Source organism: Helianthus annuus, chromosome 9, assembly GCF_002127325.2.
Source record: "Helianthus annuus cultivar XRQ/B chromosome 9, HanXRQr2.0-SUNRISE, whole genome shotgun sequence".
Lineage (NCBI taxonomy): Eukaryota > Viridiplantae > Streptophyta > Magnoliopsida > Asterales > Asteraceae > Helianthus > Helianthus annuus.
In genome coordinates this window covers 189272181-189293869 of record NC_035441.2, presented here as the reverse complement: position 1 = coordinate 189293869, position 21689 = coordinate 189272181, and the positions used below count along the sequence as shown (strand labels likewise).

General features: G+C 38.9%; 1 protein-coding gene across 2 annotated transcripts; it reads right to left on the bottom strand.

The window, feature by feature from the left end:
* Positions 1 to 1059: 1059 nt before the first annotated feature.
* LOC110880310 (probable ubiquitin-conjugating enzyme E2 33) lies at positions 1060 to 4437 on the bottom strand. Of its 2 annotated transcripts, none has more exons than XM_022128888.2 (10): positions 4290 to 4437; positions 3394 to 3521; positions 3180 to 3234; positions 3050 to 3088; positions 2895 to 2958; positions 2731 to 2792; positions 2610 to 2649; positions 2458 to 2485; positions 2096 to 2187; positions 1060 to 1570 (listed from the first exon to the last, which is right to left on the bottom strand). In XM_022128888.2, exons 2-10 carry the CDS (start codon positions 3448 to 3450, stop codon positions 1300 to 1302), a joined length of 708 nt encoding a protein of 235 aa, XP_021984580.1. In that variant the 5' UTR covers positions 3451 to 3521; positions 4290 to 4437; the 3' UTR covers positions 1060 to 1299. The 2 variants fall into 2 exon arrangements, with proteins under 2 accessions (XP_021984580.1, XP_021984581.1); XM_022128889.1 differs by having other exon boundaries at positions 3394 to 3524; positions 4290 to 4418.
* Between the last annotated feature and the right edge of the window lie 17252 nt (positions 4438 to 21689).

The window sequence follows — 21689 nt, the reverse complement described above, 5'->3', positions numbered from 1 at the left end:
CTCCTCATAGTGAGATAAGTTTGACAGATTGTCAGTTTATGCATTCAGTATCAACTTATAAAAACAGTCTTATATTTTCAGCTTGCAGAGCTTCAGACCACATCTTTAGTTGCAGACATGAAAACAGATGAAATCAGCTTGCAGACAATTTATGTCTGCAAAAACAAACAACACCTAAATGGATCATACATAAAATGTCTTGAGTCTGAGGAAAACGAAACCACCGATGAAACGCAAACCGGGAATATAAGAATGACAACTCTTATTTTGGATGGTTTGAACTTGAATGTTGCAACTCTTACCTATATGTTTTGAATGGTTGGATTGAATTTAATTGAATTAATTTTAGGATTTAATTAACAACCGGTTCCGGCGAGAACTGCTTCCACAAGAACCGTTTAGTCCGGTTCTAAACCGTTGCACAGCCCTATTTACTCCCAAACTCAAATTTTTACTCTTAACACTTACAATTTTTCATCCAACTAACCATTGCTATAAACATCTAAGTGTAAACATATTAGCTTTACTATTATTTGTATTATTATTATAATTATAATTGCTAATCAACATTTCAGTTTCGTTATTTGCAAACTTTCCAGCTACAACTATACATTACAATCAGATGTTGCATAAGCATCTTAATATTCTTTTTATGATAATTTAAAAGAAATTTCACAAAGAAAGTATCACATTAATATGTTTGATATCCGCAAGTATCATCCGATATTAATTCAGTGACTTTCTAGGTTAATTACTGACTCATTCGAGCTAAAATCTGATATGCTAGTAAAAGTGCCTTTGTTCACATTGATTTTTCCTTCCTGAAATGACTATAGAGGTATAGCACCACAAGAAAATGGCTACTTACATGATTATAGAAAGCAAATGATGAAAATTACCTTGGCTCATAAAACTAACCTATATCATTCCCTTCAAAGAAAACGTGGTTGTGTACAGAAAATGCCTTTGATTTCCATATACATGCTTATGAAAGTTGACTGCTACAATACATTTGAGATGCAACAGAAACATGTGAAACTTTAAATACATAGATAGATCATTGCAATAGTTTGTACTAAATGTTGTGTATTAACTGTTTAAACATTTGGAGATCATGTTACATTATTCTCCCAAATAGCTGACACTTGAAAACATCAAACATGCACCTGTGTACAGCCAGCCACATATAGGCAACCAAGGATTAAAGTTCCAACATATTTTAACATCACACATAAGTAGTATTTACTAGCATTTTTTAACAGACCAAACTTAATAAAGCATACCAACTTTTTTGACACATTAAAGTTGCATCAAAGGCAAAGCCATTACAAGACCAACAAATGAAACTAGCAACAGCACCACCCACATTGGAAATGACTGTTTCCTCCCTTCTTTCACATCTTCTTTCGCTGTTTCTACTCTTTTTAACTCATCCTTTTTCTCCAACAGATCTTGTGAATTTTCTTCCTGCTTTGCAACAACGGGTTGTTCTTCAATAGTGGGCTGCTCACTAAGTCGTTGGTCTTCATATTTCTCCACATACTCTGGAAACAATTTCCTGAATGTTGGGCTGTCAACAAGTAATCAATGAGCACAAAAAAATATTTGAGTTATAATGGTTCATGTTTAATACTTAATGAAAGAGAAAACTGCAGAAAAAATAACTAACTTGCACTTAATTACCAATTTTAGCAAATAAGTTATACGTTATTATCAATTGCAGCAACAATTAATGTGTCGACCAGTGGGTCATTTTGAACAAATTTATGGAAATTTGCTGCCGTCGCATCTTACTTGTCATTCGAGTGCATATGCCATATGTATATGGCATCTAATTTGACATTTAATAATTATTTTAAAATATAATGCTCAACTTTTCTCATAAGCATTTTTGCATGCCTTCTGATGTGGTAGCAGAGTGGCACATCACCAATTTACAGATTAAAATCAATTACAATTACAAGGGGGTTGGTTTATGTAATCAGTAATTAACTGAGAGTTGGTTTTTATTTGCGCATAATTTAACGTTAGTTGCTGAAATAGGAAAAAGGTAAACTTCATTCAAGTTTAATGCTTCATGAAATAACGAGCTCACTTTTTACAATTGAATGCCAAAGATGCCTTTGCAAGGCGTTGCTTCTCTGCAACCGTAGTGTTTACACTACCAGTGGTAGGGCTGTCGTCCATCTGTATCAATAACAACAAAATTACGATGACATATGGCAGGAGAATTTGTGCATAGCAATTAAAATCATTGCACAACATTTTAGCATATTCGTATATAGAAAATTGCAACTGAGAATACATGGTGTCCACTAATTTAGAAATGTATACAGAATAGCCGGTGTGTATGTAAGTGACGGAAAAGACAAAAAATGTATAAAACATGACAAAACTAAAAGAAAATCTTAAGCCAGAGAGTTCCATTTACAGTTGATAATGAACCACATAACTCACCATGAAGGAGAGGAGTCCTGTAAGGATACTGCACGAGAAACAAACAAATAAGAAAATAGTATTAGTATTGGAAAAAACAAAAATATCGATATCTAAAAAATAAGCATAAGCATAGGATACGGAGCTGGTTTCATCAGTTAAATTAGCAATACCTTGAGACCGACCACATTGGGTTCCAGCTTTCTGGATGGACTGGAAAAGAGTAAATAGAATATTAATTACTCAAGATAGAAATCCTTTCTTAAATCTTTCAAAATGAACTCAAAGACTTACAATCACTCATTGACAGGCAAATTTTCTTTTGGGTCATAAACCGCCCATTTGGAGTAGTCATGCTAGAATCAATAAAAAGTGAACTCAATCAGAAAAATCGGAAACTATTTAACTGCGTATATCCAACATCAATCATGAAATCTGATGTCATTCCCTGTAAATACCTGATTCCTGGAGGTTTAAATGGATACTCTGAAGGAAACTTAATCTTTCCATAGTAATATCCACCTAAAATATTAAATGAGCATAAAATGACAGGTGACCACAAGTTACGCAAATGACAAAAAGAATTTTCAAGAAGTGGCGTGGGAAGACCAACCTGCAAAAGGCGTTCCTTGGCTCCCCTCCAATACGTAATCTGAAATAAAAACGCATTAAAGTGTATCACAAAATGTAAAAAATAATGTGCTAAAAAGGAAATAATGTTAGAAAATAAAACCCCCACTTACGCCACTCAAGAATGTCATTTGGGGAAGGTCGAGCAACTACATGTGAAACAGGTTCCTGTAATTGAATATGAAAAGAAGAAAAATAAATGACAAGTTGCAAGAGAGTTACAATATCATTTATAATAACAGAAGTAGCAACTATTAAGCACTATGAAGAAAACAAAGGGCAGACTGCACGTGTAAATATAAGTGATGGAACAAAAGGAAGGCGTACTTTACAAAGTGCTCTATATTCCTTTTGAAGACGTTTTACACAAGCTTTCTCAGCCATCTCACAGATATAAATGATGAGCCAACAGAAGTTGTGGGTTGTACTTTACTTCAGCATTCACCTCAATTTGCCTGCTAGATACTCAAATTAACATAATCACAAGATTCAAAAATACAGTCAACTATATAAATAACCCAAATTTCGATAATGTTAGTCGATATGATAATTAAAAAGTTCCAAAACAGTTTCTGACAGTATCTTTATCAGATTCAAAATAACGCATTCCAAAAGTAAGAGCGCACAAAACTAAAACTAGTATATACATAACTAGTCATTTGACAAGTTTCCAAAACAGGGAGAAACTCTAAGTCTGTGACACTGCATTCTGATTGATCCACGACTTTTGTATAATATAACTAGTGATTTGAAAAGCACAGTTAGAAATTGGATGGCACATACAATAAGTTTATAAAACAAAAAAGGAGAAAAGAATATGGGTTAGAAAAGATGTGTCCGTGTAGTTATAAACATAAATCATCAAAATCTATGTTATGAATATTGCAGTAAGGTTTGTAGGGTTGGGTAGATATAAGAGATCACTTTAAACAATCATAAGATGTTGAACTATATGAAAATACCAATTAATTCCAGATATCTAGATTGATTGAATAAAAGATACTAGCGCGATGTAGTTCGTGAGGTGAAATCTGATAAAAGAGAGGGGAATGGAATTAATCGGGAGATGTCGGGGCCAGTACACACACAAACCCTAAGAAAAAATCAATTAAATCCATAACCCTAGCTAGCTAGCAAAGCCGTGTATGAAAACCGAATCAGAAAACGATCATAAGACGAAAGATCTAGTGTGAATTGAAAAGGAAATGATAAAATAAACTTACAGAGGAGCAGCAGCAGCAGGGATGAATCCAGCCTCAGATTGAGAAAGCAAAGTCGGGCATTCCGAAATCGATCGTTGATTGTGGTGTGGTCCGCTGGCTTCTTTCTACTCCTCCCCTCTATTTTCATTCTGCTGTAAAGACCATATTGCCCCTGCTTTTACCACTTTCCTCCTATATGCCACCCTGCAATTTTCCTCTATCATGTGTCTTAAAAAACTACATGGATTTTATTTATTTACTTTTTTGAACGACAAATAATCTCTCATGTAAACTCATTCTGTTCGGGGCTATGTCTAAAGTTGACTCATTGATCGTCGTGAGACCGTACCCCCTGATACGTGGGAACCTGATGGAATCCGTAAACTCTCGCCCCTTGTCAGGTTCGAACTCAGGATCCCTTCACCTAGATGTCCGTAAAAAATGATCCAAGCGGGAATTAAACATGCGTCTCCACCAGAGAAGGCAAGCCTCTTTACACGGATTATTCTTTGGTCTAACTGACTTTTGATTTGAGTGTTAAGTGTAGTCATGTGTCTTACACAGGTAACCAATTTGGTCAAATGATCCCATTTACTTAAAACAAATAAATGGAATGGAATCTGGATTTAGGTGTTAACAGTAATGTTAAATGGAATGGAACCTGAGACCGTATTGACCCCATTTACTTTTGATTTGGGTGTTAGTCATAGTGTTCGTTTCACCCAATGGAATGAAATCTAGATAGAATTTTTTTTTTGAGCGGCCGACAGAAAATTTTATTAAGGTAGCAAGGAGCTACACACCAGAAAAATACAACGTTTAACACCAAACACTACAACACCGAGAATCTATACATTTACATCAATGCAAAGTATCCAAATTAAACCGACTCCAATTTTCCCATGTTAGATGAATCTAGATAGAATTAGAATGTAGATTTCAATACTTGTGTTGTTCATTTCAACAAAAGAAAGAATTGAAATTGAATCTAAATCACTACTTAAAAGATTGAGTTAATTACACAGATGGACCATTTGGTTTATAGATAGTTTTGCCTTTGGATACTAACTTTTTTTTAACAGGTTCAGGTTTCATGGTTTTAATTTCGTAACACATTTGGGTACTAACACAAAACTTAGTTAATTTTTATGTTAATTTCAATAAAATAACTAAAATGCCCTTTCATTTTAAAAGAACCATTTATGTCATTACTCTATTTTTAATTCCAAAGACCATTTGTGTCATTACTCTATTTTTAGATTTTATATAAAGAAATAATATAAATAAAATTATATAACCCCACCACCATCACCTCCACCACACCACCACCACCTCCACCTCCACCTCCACCTCCACCTCCACCTCCACCTCCACCTCATCGAGCTGCATTTGTTATGCTAAATATCATAACAGTATAAACCACAAATATTAAGTTTTGGATGTTCCATGGTCTTTTTGGTAAAAAAATATTTTTTAATATAAAATGCTAACTTAATTATGAATTTATGTTTAGAGTAAATTACGTTTTTGGCCCCTGTGGTTATATCACTTTTACTATATTAGCCCAAAATAAGATTTTTTAACAACTGTGCCCCCGTAGTTTTTATAACTAACTATTTTGTCCTTTGAACCTAACTCAACCCCTTAACTTGGTTAATTATTTGTCACATGGCAGGCACATGATGGGCATATTTGTAATTTCCACTCCCTCTTTATTTTTACTAACTTTATAAAAAATAAAACAATAATTAAATTAACAGATCTTCAAAACACATCATCATCTTCAAGAACACTTCAAACCCAGATCTTCAAAACACATCATCATCTTCAAAAACACTTATATATGAGTATGTATTAATGTTTCACCATATGGCAATTATATAAGCAAAATACAGTAAAAGGGTGGTTAGAGTGCAATATGCCTTAAGAAATTTGTAGAAAAGCACAAATTAATCTATTTCCACACACACCACACCACCACTGCCACCGCACACCATCACCTTTGCTGCCCTACTGTCGCCACAACAACACCACCACCACCATCACACAACTGCCGTTGCCACTGCATTCACAAACTTTCAACATCTTTTTCTCTGATTCTCTATCATATCTCTTTGAACCCTAACCTTTTCTTTTGTCTCATCTAAAAACCCAAACCCAGCGACATGGATTTCATTAAGATTCGGCTTTGCTGTTGCGGATCTCGTGCAGATATGTTTTCGCAACCGTGAGAAACTCACATCCGTAATCGCAACCATCAGATATCACACACAACACTCATCCGTCAGAAGAGGAAGAGAAAGAGAGAGAAAGGGGTAGGGGTAACGGTTTTGGTTCTGCATTCGGCGGCGTGTGGGACTGTAGAATCCGATAGTGTTGTGGATTGAGGAGGCTGGGATCATGTTGTTTGGTGCCATTCAGATCTGTAGAATCCGGCGTGGGAGACTGTAGAATCCGTTGATCATGTTATCTGGTGCCATTCAGATCTAGAGTGGATTGAGGAGGCTGCGACAGTTCACGGCGGACGGAGATGGTTTTCGGCTTCCATTCAGATCTTGAAACATTTGTAGGCGATGAATACAACTTTTTTCTTTAATCTTTGTGCGATTAGGAAGTAACCTGCGTTTCAAATGTGTTTTGAAGATCTGGGTTGGGTTTGAAGTGTTCTTGAAGATGATGATGTGCTTTGAAGATATGTTGATTTAATTATTGTTTTTTTATAAAGTGAGTAAAAGTAAAGGGGGAGGGGAAATTACAAATACGCCCATCATGTGCCTACCATGTGACAAATAATTAACTAGGTTAAGGGGTTGAGTTAGACTCAGGGGCCAAAATAGTTAGTTATAGAGACCACGGGGGCACAGTTGTTAAAAAATCCTATTTTGGGCTAATATAGTAAAAGTGATATAACCACAAGGGCCAAAAACGTAATTTACTCTTATGTTTATGTGCACCAATGGGAACTGGGATATAAAGACAAAAATACCCCAGCAGTGCAAAGTTGTCTTCATACTCCATGGAGTGTGTTAAAATATTACATATCTTTTAGACAACAGTTTTATATTGTATAAGTTTTGTTTATTTATTAACTCATTTGTTTTATAATTTGTCGAGGGAGGGCCCATGTATATGAACTGGTTACGTGCTGCGGGTAAATAAAGGAATAGGCTGCTGTATAGTGGGCTGGAAAAGGACTGCAGAATGTCCGTGGGCTTCAGAGGCTGAGTTGCAGAGCTGAATATAAAAGGAGTTTAACGGTTCATAAGTAGAAGACTGATTTGATTTTGCTGCGAATATAACGATTTTAGGCTGCTGGAATGCGTACGATGATGAATGAAGATACATGACCGAAGATGGACCTCCTCCAAGAGGGCCAGACCGAATCACTAGGGACCCATATCCCAAAGCACCGTCCCCCAAACATAAACAGACGCACCACCAATAGGTGCGTCCTGCCGCATGACGTCAACAAAGTTGACTAATATAAATACCCCCACCAAGTAAAACACAAGTACGATTTTCTGAACCTTCGTCCTTACTTTCTCTCTCTATCAAATACTTATCCTCACGCCAGAGGATGGTCGCAGAGGGGCCATCGCATCTCTGCGGCGAGCCTAACGGTTTGTTCATCTTGCAGGTTCAGATCTTCGCGTATTAACAAGATCTAATCGAGGTTACAATCTTCGGCCTTAATCTTTGGATCTTCAATTGGCGCCATCCGATCTCATAGCTAACAGTCTTTCACCTAGTTGAACTTCTTGAGCGAAAAATCAACTGACCTATGGCAGCCCCAGGTTCCTTGAATCTAGGATCTACTGTTAGCTCATAAGTTATAGCTCCTACGAATACAACTACCATGGTTTCAGCTCCTTTGAGTTCAGGACCAGGAACATCATTACCATTCATAATGATGCCAACTCCACCGGTGTCGGAATTCGACGCAGAATTCCTCTCCAAAAAGTCGTATCATCCGGTACCAATGACCGCAAAATCGAAATTCAGTGCCCGTATAGTCCACGCCAAGCTCCCACCAAAGTTAAAAATGCCATACACGGTGAAAAAAATATGATGGCACTACGGATCCGGACGACCATATGTTCGATTTCGATGGGGCTGCACGAGTTGAACAGTGGTCAATGCCAGCTTGGTGTTTCATGTTCGCTCAGACCTTAACTGGGGCAGCTCGTGTATGGTTTGACGCATTGAATGAAGGGGAAATCAATGATTTCGAGGAACTCCGGAGATTGTTCCTCTAGAATTTCAGCCAGCAGAGACATTACTCAAAAGAGATCACCGAAGTGCATAACATCAGAAGACGGGACGGAGAGTCTCTCGATAGCTTTATAGAAAGGTTCAATCGTGAAAGCATGCAAATCAGCGGAGTAGTTGACCAACTATGAGTTTTCGGCTTTTGCCACGGAGTCCGGAACAATCAGTTGGTAGAAAAACTACACGAGAATCTCCCCAAGACGATGGAAATATTGATGGAACGTGCCCGAGCATTCGCCAGAGGAAAGAACGCCTGTAGCTCGACGGTTGAAACGGAGCAAAAAATGTCCTCCTGGAAGAAAAATGGAGGCTCCGTCTTTGATAAACCTCCGGTCGGAAATAGGGGACGAATGCACCCTTATAGCAGAAATAACCGAACCCTACGGGGTAGGGGTGCTAATCCATGATTCTATAACTTGTCAGATCTTTCGAAAACTCCCAGCGAGATTCTTGTCACTGATGGAACAAGCTTCCCCGCACCACCCAAGCTCCGGACAACAGGCGATAAAAACTCCAAAAAATACTATGACTATCATTGAGCAAAAGGTCACAATACTGATGATTGTTGGTCCCAAAAGTAAGAAATTGAAAAGGCTGTTCGGTCCGGAAAATTATCACACTTGGTGAAAGAAGTTAAAGAAGGCAAGTCCCCTACGGCTCCGATCGACAATCCAAACAACCAGTCCGGAATTTGCATGATGTGGAAGGCGAATAATCAAGGTATCAAACGGTCCAACCAGCATTTGGCCGCCTGGATGCAACAACCGATCGCTTTCCCTCCCATTACCTCCGTAGAAATCAAGGATGGACCCATCATCGTGTCCGCAGTAATTGCAGGTCACAAGGTTCAGCGAATCTATGTAGACAGTGGTAGTGCCTCTGAGATTATGTATCAACAGTGTTTCCAGCAATTGGCACCACAAATCAAGGCAAAATTGATTCAAGTATCCATGCCGCTGGTAAGTTTCTCCGGTGAGGTGGTCCAGCCCCTTGGGCAGATCACTTTACCTACAACCTTGGGTGCCGGAAATTTGGCAAGAACAGTAAATCTGACTTTTCTGGTCGTTGGGGCAAGATCCGTGCACAATGTCATCTTGGGAAGGTCAGGAATGTATACATTCGGCATTATTAGCTCCACTATCCACGTTTCTTTAAAATTCCCAACTGAAGCTGGTATAGCTACCTTGCATTCTGAGTCAGCAATGTGCGTCGCCGAAGTCAAGCAAAGCGAAGGAAGCAGCTCTCAACCTCCGGCAATACTCACGGAAGAATGGGCATTCCATCCTGACTTTCTGGAGCAAAAAGTCATCATTGGACCGCAGCTCCCTGACCGAACCAAACGACGATTGTGGAAATTATTATCAAGTTCTCTGGATGTTTTTGCCTGGCAAACTTTAGACATGATTGGAGTTCCAAGGGTACTGGCTGAACATAAGCTAAAAGTTTCGCATGCTGTCAAGCCGATAGCCCAGAGAAAAAGAAACATGGCTCCGGCGCGAAATAGGGCCATTGCCAAAGATGTGCGAAAATTGCTAGATGCAGGCATCATCAGGGAAGTACGGTATCAAACATGGGTTTCAAATCCAGTAATAGTCACCAAAAAAGATAACACATGGAGGATGTGCGTGGATTTCTCCGATCTCAAAAATGCATGTCCGAAAGACTGTTATCCGCTTCCTGAGATTGATCTAAAAATTGATTCTTTGGCAAGCTTCCGTCTAAAATGCTTCCAGGATGCATATAAAGGATATCATCAGATACAGATGACCATAGAAGACGAGGATAAGACGGCGTACATGACAAATGAAAGTTTGTTCTGCTATACAAAGATGCCATTCGGATTAAAAAATGGCGGAACAACCTATAAGAGACTGATGGATAAAGCCTTCAAAAGTCAAATCAGCAGGAATTTGGAGATCTATGTGCACGATCTGGTCATTAAAAGTGCGGCCAAGGATGACATGATAGATGACATACTCGAAACCTTCACAAGGCTTCGGAGTATAAACTTAAAGTTAAATCCAATAATGAAGGAATCAATATTCAACCGTGCCTTTCTCATTCATTAACATTCGTATAAATAGATACAAACACAATCTCCTATTTTAGGGGAGATATTTACAAAATCAATTACAATACAAATAATCTATTACACCCCCGCAATCGAAGCGAGGGGTGGACGAATGCTGAGACTGGAGCGAAAATCATCAAACAATATCCTTGAAAGTCCCTTGGTGAAAATTTCAGCAACCTGATGACGCGATGGAACATAAAGCACACGAACAGACCCTCGTTGAACTTGTTCCCGAACAAAGTGAATGTCGAGCTCAATGTGTTTCGTGCGCTGATGTTGAATAGGATTGCCAGACAAATAGATAGCACTTACATTATCACAGTAGACAAGTGAGGCACGTGTGATAGGAAGATGAAGTTCCAGAAGAAGATTGCGAAGCCAACAGAGTTTAGCTACCACATTTGCAACACCGCGATACTCTGCTTCAGCGCTGGAACGAGAAATAGTAGATTGCTGTATGGAAGACCAAGAAATGAGATTGTCGCCCACATAAATACAGTAGCCAGAGGTGGAACGGCGCGTGTCGGGACATCCTGCCCAATCAGCATCTGTGTAGGCAAGAAGAGAAAGATTCTGTGCGGGCATGAGATGAAGACCAAATTCTGAGGTACCCTGAATATACCGAATAATGCGCTTGAGAGCATTCCAATGAGCAACCCGAGGAGCATGCATGTACATGCAGACTTGTTGCACAGCATAGGAGATATCTGGTCTGGTGAAAGTCAAATACTGAAGAGCACCTGCCAGGCTGTGATAAGTGGAAGGATCGTCATGTAAATGACCTTAATCATCAGAGAGCTTAGATTGCATGTCAACAGGAGTCGCAGCTGGTTTGCATGAATCCATGGCAGCACGACTAATTATGTCCCGGGCATACGATGTTGAGACAAAAACATAGTGTCCTTGGAGCGAGTAACCTGTATTCCCAAAAAAATGAAAGAGGTCCCAAATCGTTCATGGCAAACTCTCCTGCAAGTGTATGAACTATACGCTGACGAAGAGCGTCCGTAGAGGTAGTAAGGATGATGTCATCAACGTATATGAGTAGGTATGCGATATCATGACCACTGTAGTAGATAAACAAAGAATTGTCTGACTTGCTTTGACGAAAACCCTGTAAGGTGACAAAATCTGTAAACCGCTGGTACCAGGCGGGCAGTGCCTGTTTGAGACCATAGAGAGACTTCTTGAGTAGGAAAACGTGGTCAGGATAGTCTTGATGGCGAAAACCCATTGGTTGATGCATATAGACAGTTTCTTCCAAGTTCCCATGAAGAAACGCATTGGTGACATCCAATTGGTGAATTTTCCAAGATTTCGTCAATACCAAAGAGAGTACCAGACAAACGATAGCCGGTTTCACAACTGGGCTAAAAGTTTCCCCACAATCAATACCAGGTTCCTGTTTACGACCATCACAAACCAACCGAGCTTTGTAACGCTCCAAACTACCATCAGACCTGTATTTATGTTTAAACAACCACATGCCACGAATAATATTTATGTTAAGGGTGCGAGGTACAAGGTCCCAGGTCTTGTTTTTAATATGGGCACTAAATTCATTAGCCATGGCGTTGTGCCATTTCGGAATAGATAAGGCGGCCTAGGGGTTTTTAGGTATGGGTATGACAGTGGAAGTGTGGAGATTAAAATGCTGCTTTGGTTTGACAATGCCACTCATAGAGCGCGTCCGAATGGTTCGAACACGCGGTGGTGGAGGTGTGGGTATCGAAGATGAGATGGGTGAGGAGTAGGTTATGGGCTCGGATGTAGAGGTGGAAGTGGTTTCGGTTCGGCTGTGAGAGGGTGGGCCGGTGGGCTGAAAAGTGGAAAAGGGATGAGGATCAGCTGAGTTAGGTTGGGGGGGTGGGCCAGGATGGGTAGTAAGGTGGTTTCGGGTGTGTGTGGGTGGGGGTGGGCCATGGAGGTGATAAGTGCATGAAGGAGGTGTTTGGGCCAGGTGATGTTGAGGTGAAATGGGTGGGTTCGGGTTTGGGATGGCTGGCGGTGGAACGGAAGGTAGTGGGCTGGACGGTTGGGCTAATGGAGAGGCGGGTGGTGTGGTGTTGATAAGATGATCCCAGACAAGGGGATGGATGGAAGGATTTAGAAATTCGTAGGATGGTTGTTTAGTGGGAGATTAGATTGTGTAAGGAAAAATAGTTTCTTCAAAGTGAACGTGTCGAGAGATAATTAACTGGTGAGAGGTAAGATCGAGGCATTTGTAGCCTCGATGATTAGAAGGATATCCCAAAAATACACATGGGTTAGAATGATAATTAAGCTTGTGAATGTTTGTGGAAGGGGCGAGAGGATAACAAAGACACCCAAATACTCGAAGATGCTCGTATTCGGGAGTAACTTTGTAAAGACGAGAGGTGGGTGAACGGAACTGTTGGGTTTTGCATGGTAAAATATTTAGTAAGTATGTGACGGTTTCAAGGGCGTGATGCCAAAAAGTGGGTGGTAGAGAAGCTTGGGCCAAAAGAGTGCGAATCATGTTGTTTATGGTTCGAATTTTTTGTTCAGCTTTTCCGTTTTGAGAAGATGTGTAGGGGCATGAGAATCGAAAATGCATGTCGTTTTGGTGACAAAAATTGTAAAAATTTTGGTTTGCATATTCTCTACCATTGTCACACTGAAATTGCTTTATTTTACGTTCAAATTTGGTGTGTATTAGGTTGTGAAATTGGATAAAATATGAAATACTTGGGATTTAGTTGCAATGGGAAAGGTCCACAAAAAATTGGTGAAGTCATCCAAGAAAAGGATGTAATACTTGTGGCCACCCGTACTAAGGACGGGTGAGGTCCACAAGTCACTGTGTACAATATCAAAAGGCAACTGGGTACAATTAACTTAACCATAAAACGGTAAACGAACACTTTTACCAAAAACACATGATTGACAAAGAGTTTTATTGAGTTTTCCATTATCAATAAAAAGAAGACAGTTTTAAAGATTGCAGTAAATTGTTGCCAGGGTGACCCGGTCTTTGATGCCAGCGATCTTGAGAAATAGTAGCGAAGGCTTGAGGTTGGCTAAGATTGAGAGGAAGAGGCTCAGTGAGAGGATAAAGATCGCCCGTGCTATTGCATCGAAGGAGAGGAGCCCGAGTTTTGAGATCCTTCACAAGAAAACCAAATGGGTCAAATTCAACAGAAACCAAATTATGAGTCGTAAGGCGACGAACCGAAATAAGGTTTTTAATAATGTTAGGAGCGAATAGAACGTTATTAAGTTTAGGGGGGGGAGGTGGTGGTAAAACTTGGTTGCCTTGAACTAATACCGGAATGGACATACCATTACCAACGATAATGTTTTTATTAGTGCACGAATTAAAATTAGATGGGGAGTATATACCTTGCTGGTTGGCGGAGTGTGCAGTGGCCCCTGTGTCCATCAGACCGTGATCAGGTGGGTTCAGCGGCATGGTGTAAAGAGCCTGCTCTATGTCAGTGGGTGTGTAACCGTTGAAATGGGCTTGATCAGGATGCGCATCGAGAATTCCTTGAGAGTTGTTGTTGGGCCTTGAGGGATATGGACAAAGAGGTTGACTTTGTGGAGAAGCCCATGGCTGTGAAGACCCATTGAAAAGTCCTGCCCATTGAGATTGGGTCCAATTTTGAGGAAACACAATATATGGATACTGCTGAGAGGTCCGACTATAACCACCGGAGCCACGATGTAACACCATGGTTACTGAATTACGATTTTATATGAAAATACCACAATTAGATGTGTAGTTAAGACCACACACATTATATAAATGCGGGTTTATTAAAACTTTTAACAAATCATAAGTTATTCAACATAACGTAATCGAGTTCGTTGTTTAAAATTTACAATGTGGCAATGTGCGGAAACGTGTATCTATTTCGTGTTCGGTTCTTCGTTGAGCTTGATCTTCTTCCGGCATCCACTACGTACCTACATTTCATAAAAAGATGAAATGCTTTAGTCATACGGGATTTAAAACGTATCTAAACAAGTCCGGGAAACAAAACTGATCAAAAATACATTTTGTACAGGGTCCACCGTAAATTACGGTGGACACCGTAATTTACGGTAGCCCTGTTATAACAATTCCCCACCTTAAGGCAGGGGAGAACTGCCGTAAGGAATTCAGCCTCCACCGTAACTTACGGTACCCACCGTAAGTTACGGTGGCCCCTGTATCAGCTTTTTCCATTTTGCCGTTTATTGACACGGAAACTTCCGTATCTTTCAAACCGCTTGACAGTTTGACCTACCGTTTCTTCCCGCGTGTTTGTAATTTAACTCTCCACATTATGGAGTTAAAATCTAACATCCGGATTAACGAAACTTAAGACTTTCAAGTCTTCGGCTTATTACCCCTTTTCACCAGTTCTTGACCCGTTCGTGATGTTATCAAACAACATGATTGTTTGAACCCGATTTCGCATGAACCTTATAATTACAATGTTGTCTATCATATTAGGTTTATAATCCCCGATTAATTATACAAATTAAACCCGTTTTCGTTGATATGCTTATTTTGACCCGTTAAGGGTATTTATGCGCTAAGGTCCCATAACATCCTTTTTATACTTATCTTAAGGATTTAATCTACCAAATCACTTATTTCCAACAACCTTTAAAGGTCGTTTGCCCGATTTACCTAACAAGGGTATTTTAGTAAACTTTGGCCCCTCATTTACGACGAAGGGCATTTGCTACTTAATTGACCCTAAAAATGTATGTTCAACCACAATCGTATTTATACGTACCTGGCTCGAGTCAACCTAGTGACCCGTTTCAACACCTTGCTTTTTATTACCGATATTCTATGGCGACGCAATTATCCCAATTACCATTCGCTCCTGTAACACATGACTTGACCACCACATTAGTTGATTTTATCAAATGACATCATTCCCACCATTTGACCTGTTCGGTCTATATAACTCAACATTTTCATATGTAACAAAAACATGGTTTTTAATTACCAATCACACATCCGAACCATTTCGGGTTTTCCCACTAGATCCTTTTCTTTCTAAAGTCAATTTCCTATATTTTTAACCCATTCGGCTTATGCTATGGGTGTCCTTTGAAACTTATTTTACTTTAGTCAATACTTGACTAAATTTCCATTTTTACCCATTTTCCATTACTAGTTACGCTATAAGGTAACTTTAAGGAAACTCTTAAACTATTAACCAATTCATGACTAGTTTACCATTTTGCCTCTTTCACCATTAATCATGGTTTAAAACGTTTCTAATTCGTTCCAACCCAATTCGTTTCGTGTTGGAACCCATAATTCGAACCAAATCCTTTGTTGTATTTATTGCCCATAAAATAAACACGTATACTACAAGTAGGTGTAAGTTTTACTTACCTCGTATCCAAGCTACACTTTTCTTTTCCTTCTTGATTCGGTTGACCCGCTTTCTCCCCAAGCTCCACCTAGCTTGTTAAGCGCCAACTATTATTCGTCATTCACAAGGTGGTTAGTTTAATCATGACTTAGTACGATTATTCCACCTTACAAATTTCATATCAAAAATTACCATTTATCGGATTATAGGTCAGTTTGACTTTTTAAAAGTCAAATGCCCATTAGTATACTAATTGCATATTCGAGTTCATCAACTAGTTTTAGCATTCTTTAATTACCCGGTAGGTGTTATCTTTAGACCACCGTTTTAACCAAAGTTCTATCCGCGTTCATCATAATTAGAACTCTTTTTAATCACATTTTGTATAAGAGCCAAAACATCACAATTAAGTGTTTTAACTACAAAAATTCTAGTTTCGAGCCTTCTTTGAGGCATTTCATCAAACACTTTGAGGGCAGAATTTTTACATGTTTATTTATCAAGTCTTTAGCTTAGCTCTTAGCCCTAATTTCACATAAATCAACCATCTTACAAAGTTGTTAACTTCCATAATTTCTGAAATCACTTCAAATTGTCACATTATACTAGATCAACACTCTATTTCCTAGTGTTCATCAAATTTCACATAAACCATCAATCACCTACAATGGTGTTCATAGGTTTCACTACAATTTCACATGATTTTCAACTTGTATTTGTCTAGGGTTTGTCCCTAGACACTATAGTTGTTCCTAGATCATCATAAGACATACATGCAACTATAATTTCAGATTTTCCCAATTACATGAGAATTTCAAGTTGAGAGTTTTTATGAAATTTTACATACCTTGTGATCCTCTTGTGATGAGGATTAGTAATCTATGCTTGATTTTCGATTTTGACTTGGTTTGAGCCCTCAATTTGTGAGTTTTGTGATGAACTAGGTTTTGATAAAGCTTGGGGTCGCACCCCCTGTTCTCTGGTCGATCTCCTGTAGACTCCAATATGGAGTGTTTATGTTTTAATTAAAACATTTTCTAGTTTGCCCATTTTTAGTCTGATGCGTGTGTAGTGCGATATATTTTAGATGTATATTTAAGCCCTTTTTACACTTTTAGCCAAGTTTTAAATTTATAAAAACACGATATTTACTAACACTAAACACACATATGGGCAAGTGCACCCATCGTGGACGTAGTATAGTGTTGGTAAGATACCGAGGTCGTCCAAGGACACAAGAGCTTTTAGTACCGGTTTATCCTCAACGTCTAATCAAATCAAAAAGTTAGAAAAATGTTTTTTTTTAAATTAAGAAAGTAAAAACTAACTAAATGCTGAAAATAAAATAAAATAAAAACAGATAGACAAGATGAATCACTTGGATCCGACACGTGTATTAGTATAACCTTTGATTATTTTCGCACTTTTGCACTTGTTTAAGAGATTATCTTAGTTATTGTAGTAGGCCCCTCTTTTGAAGGCGACGTTACCCTCAACCCAGTAGTTTGAGTCAGCAAGGATACAATCCTAAAGGGTCGGATTATTGAAAGATAATGAATTAAGTTATTAATGCAAATTGTGGTAGGCCCCGCTTTTGGCGGTGACGTTACCCTCGGCTAAGTAGTCTGAGTCAGCAGGGATACAGTCCTAAATAGCCGGGTTATAGTATTAATAGTAGTTAACTTATGAGGGGGTCAAAGAGTTTGGATCCCCGCCATCCAATACCTATGGGCATTGAAGGAGATCCTACTAAATTTGACCCAGGTCCCAAGCAGGACCTCTAAACGCTGAACAAGGGCAAGACCCTTACCAAACCGTTCCCTTAACCCCCGACCAGGTAGCCAACATACCTCCATATAGACCGTGGAGATATGAATGGTGAAAATCTTTTATTTTATATAGACAGTAAAATAACGCCAAGACACCACGGACAAACGATAAGGCGAGATCACCTTCAACATAAGTAACTAGTTATTAAAGTCATTAATACAAAACCAAATAAAAAGTGCAAAAGATTAAAAATAAAAAGTATTATACTAAACACTTGTCTTCACCAAGTGATGTAAGAGACTTAGGCAAACATGGCCTTGATTGTCAAGAACTCTTACGATCAATCTTGGATCCCGAGACGACTCACACACTCTATGATGGACAATGGATGATGGTGGTGGATGATGGTGTTATGGTGGTGGTGGGTGGTGGATGAAGTGTGAGAGAGGTGGTGTGCCAAGGGATGAGATGGAATGAAACCAAGCACTACTATTTATAGGCTGAACAGAAGGCTGGGCACGGCCCCGTGTCCGCTGGACACGCCCCCGTGCCCGTCTGACACTCTCTCTCCTCATTAATTGTAATTCGCAATTACAATTAATGCGCCTGCTGTACTTTCACCACGCCCCCGTGCCCGCTGGACACGGCCCCGTGGTGGGCAATAGAAGCTTCTATAGGTTTGTCTTTTATGCTGCTTCTTGGGCACGGCCCCGTGTCCGCTGGACACGGGGCGTGTTCAGGCTTCTGCTTTCTCTTCTTTGCTTTGGAGGATGCCGTTGAGGGTCCGGGCAGTCTACTTTTATTCCTTTTCTTGTATTTATGCTAGAATTAGTTGTCTTTTTGCTTCTTTTGTGAATTTGAGCTCATTTCATCCTGAAAATACAAAAGAAAGACAAAAACACTCTTTTTCCAACATTAGTACTAAAAAAGGGTTAGTTTTATGCCTTAATTGATGTGATTTATATGTTGCATTTTACACACATCATAGTCCCTCATATTTAGATGTTTTATAAAGAGGGTTAAAATCTTGTTTTCTATTCATTCACTTGATCACACATAATTAACTAGGTTAATTATTCCTAGTTAACTTAGTTGGTTCTGGGGTTACAACCTGTTTCATTCAAAGTCCCGTAAACTCGGGCCTCTCATAACTTTATTTCCTTAAAAACATCTATTCACATTTTATTTAGCATTAGATTTATTTATTTTAAATCCTAATATTTACCGGGTTACCGTTACTGCTAAAGGTATTTTACCCGTGTATTAATAATAAGGGGTTTTGATTACCAAACCCGATTTCGGGGTGTTACAAGTCTACCCCCCTTAAAGAGGTTTCGTCCTCGAAACCTTTTATGATATAACTCATTGAGTTTAAACTCAATGTATTTTGAGCCGAGAAATCCCTTAAACATTACTTATACTCTTAGCCAATTGTTAGTATTACCAGAAAAGTATGGTAACATCTTTTTGGCTATTAATTGTCTACGTACCTCTTACGACATAGTGCAATTCGAAATAACGTAATCTCGTTATTTCCACTAGTTTAGTTACTTAGCGCTATTCATCACTTTCATATATTATCGAATTCTTTATGGATCCGTTACTTTGACCCATTTAAAGGTCTTTAGTGAAATCATTCACTTTTAACAACAATTTCTTTTGTTTTCAAATTTATTTATTCGGTTTAGTTATACCGAAACCACCGCTTATAAACAACCAAAATTACTTTAATGACCTTAACCGTTCTCACTAACTAGACCTTATAGTCCAGTTACTTTTACCGTTCGTTTAGTGATAATGTGATTCCAATTCACGTTGCATTTCTTGACCGTGATCGTGTCACGTCATGTTTAATTTTTATATCAACCTTCCACTTTCGAAAATACCACTTTTCGAATATATTGTCTTGCACCTATTGATGTTAATACCCATAATTTATTCTTTTCCGTTCTCATTTTACGCGGGGAATCATAGCTAGTTCCCTTGCTTTGCACTATTGACCCGTAGGTTCTTTCACTTAGCATCATAGGCTATTTCTTTAAATTTTCCACCTTTTTAAGGTGAGACATTAACAACTCGTTTCCTTCTCTTTATGACTCGAGGGTCTTTTAGGTCCCGTAGACCTTAACATTGTGTTTAATCCCGTAGGTTATGATGATCCCGTAGATCATCCTCTATTCTTGTCTATATTCAAATGTATATATATACATATATAGCCCCAAAGCATCTCTTATTATGTTTGGAATCGTTTATTTTTCGCTTTTGAACTTCAATTGACCTTGACCGTAGTCTAAGGCTTCATTTGTCCATTTTCGGACTAATCCTCCGACTTTATGACTTCTGACGTTATTTACGCGTCAGTTTGTTCTACACTTACCGTCTCCCAGTTCATACTTATACTTGTATACAACCCATTACCCGGGTTCTTTTATCTTAACGTTCTTAACCCCATAACCCTTTACATAGGTTAGTTAACATCTCACACTTTTACTTATTCAACCCACGCCTACTTACATTAGCAACCATCATCATTTATTTAATTCTCTTAACTTGTTCATGTGAGATTTCATCACTGGCGAACGTCAAATTTCATTCTTTGTTCAACCCGTTCGACCTTTAACTAGTCGAACGTGATTTTCATCAAAATTTACGGTTGCGAAAATTCTCGTCATCTTTTAGTCATGACTCATATTCCGAGTCTTTTGACTTTCTATTTCGCGTTCCTGTTTCTCAGTCTACGCATGTGTTTAAATCCTTACCCACCAACCGGGTGTTTTACCGAAGTCGTTATTATTGCAACCCTTACGGTATGTATTATGACTTCGTTTCGCTTTTATATTCCTACTTCGTTCTCAAATTTGGTGTTTTACAAAATTGGCCCTTTAAGAGTCTTATTTGTATTCTTCGGGTTCGAATGTAAGTACACTACCTCCCAATGTATATCTTGATCATTTTACATGTTTACATTCTTCGGGTTCGAGTGTAAGTACACCCCCTCCCAATACATGTCTACATCATTTTACATGTTTGCATTTTCCGGTTTCGAGTGTAAGTACACCCCCTCCCAATACATGTCTACATCATTTTACATGTTTGCATTTTCCGGGTTCGAGTGTAAGTACACCCCCTCCCAATACATGTCTACATCATTTTACATGTTTGCATTTTCCGGGTTCGAGTGTAAGTACACCCCCTCCCAATACATGTCTACATCATTTTACATGTTTGCATTTTCCGGGTTCGAGTGTAAGTACACCCCCTCCCAATACATGTCTACATCATTTTACATGTTTGCATTTTCCGGGTTCGAGTGTAAGTACACCCCCTCCCAATACATGTCTACATCATTTTACATGTTTGCATTTTCCGGGTTCGAGTGTAAGTACAACCCCTCCCAATACATGTCTACATCATTTTACATGTTTCTTTGTCCCTTCACTCGGGCTCATTATCTTAATGTAATACGCTTCCGTCACTCGGCTGTGCGTTTACATTGTGATCACATATTTTGCTTATTTGATTCATTTGGGTACCTTCAATTTGTCCCACTCACCCCGTCCTTATTACATCGGATGTGAGTATGTCCGCTATAAGAAACTCGTGGTATCGTATGCCACTACTTACTTGGCCAGAGTAAGCGATTTAACACATGACATACACGACCTTTTTATAGTTTTCACATCACGCCCTATGTAAGTAACGCCTCTATTCAGTTTTCTTGGAAATTATATCCTCTGCAAGTTTCCAATTTACCTATGCAACGATCATTCTCTACATGTTTGTTGCATATTGCTAATTGTGCGATTATATTTAAAAATACGCACCTGGTAATGCTTGCCCCGACGGGCGTTTCTTGCCATTAACCTTGTTCGCGGTCGTTACGCGATTTAGTCCTTAGTGAGCATGCTCCTATCGTCATACTTCGAACCGTCCCTCTTTCATATCCTTAATTTGTTCAACTCT

Excerpts from the sequence above, each read along its gene's own strand:
- LOC110880310 (XM_022128888.2), bottom strand. The coding sequence starts at position 3,450 with ATGGCTGAGAAAGCTTGTGTAAAACGTCTTCAAAAGGAATATAGAGCA. Across the intron at positions 2,959-3,049 it reads CCAAGGAACGCCTTTTGCAG|GTGGATATTACTATGGAAAG; the intron begins GTTGGTCTTCCC and ends TTAATATTTTAG. Across the intron at positions 2,486-2,609 it reads CCAATGTGGTCGGTCTCAAG|TATCCTTACAGGACTCCTCT; the intron begins GTATTGCTAATT and ends TTTCTCGTGCAG.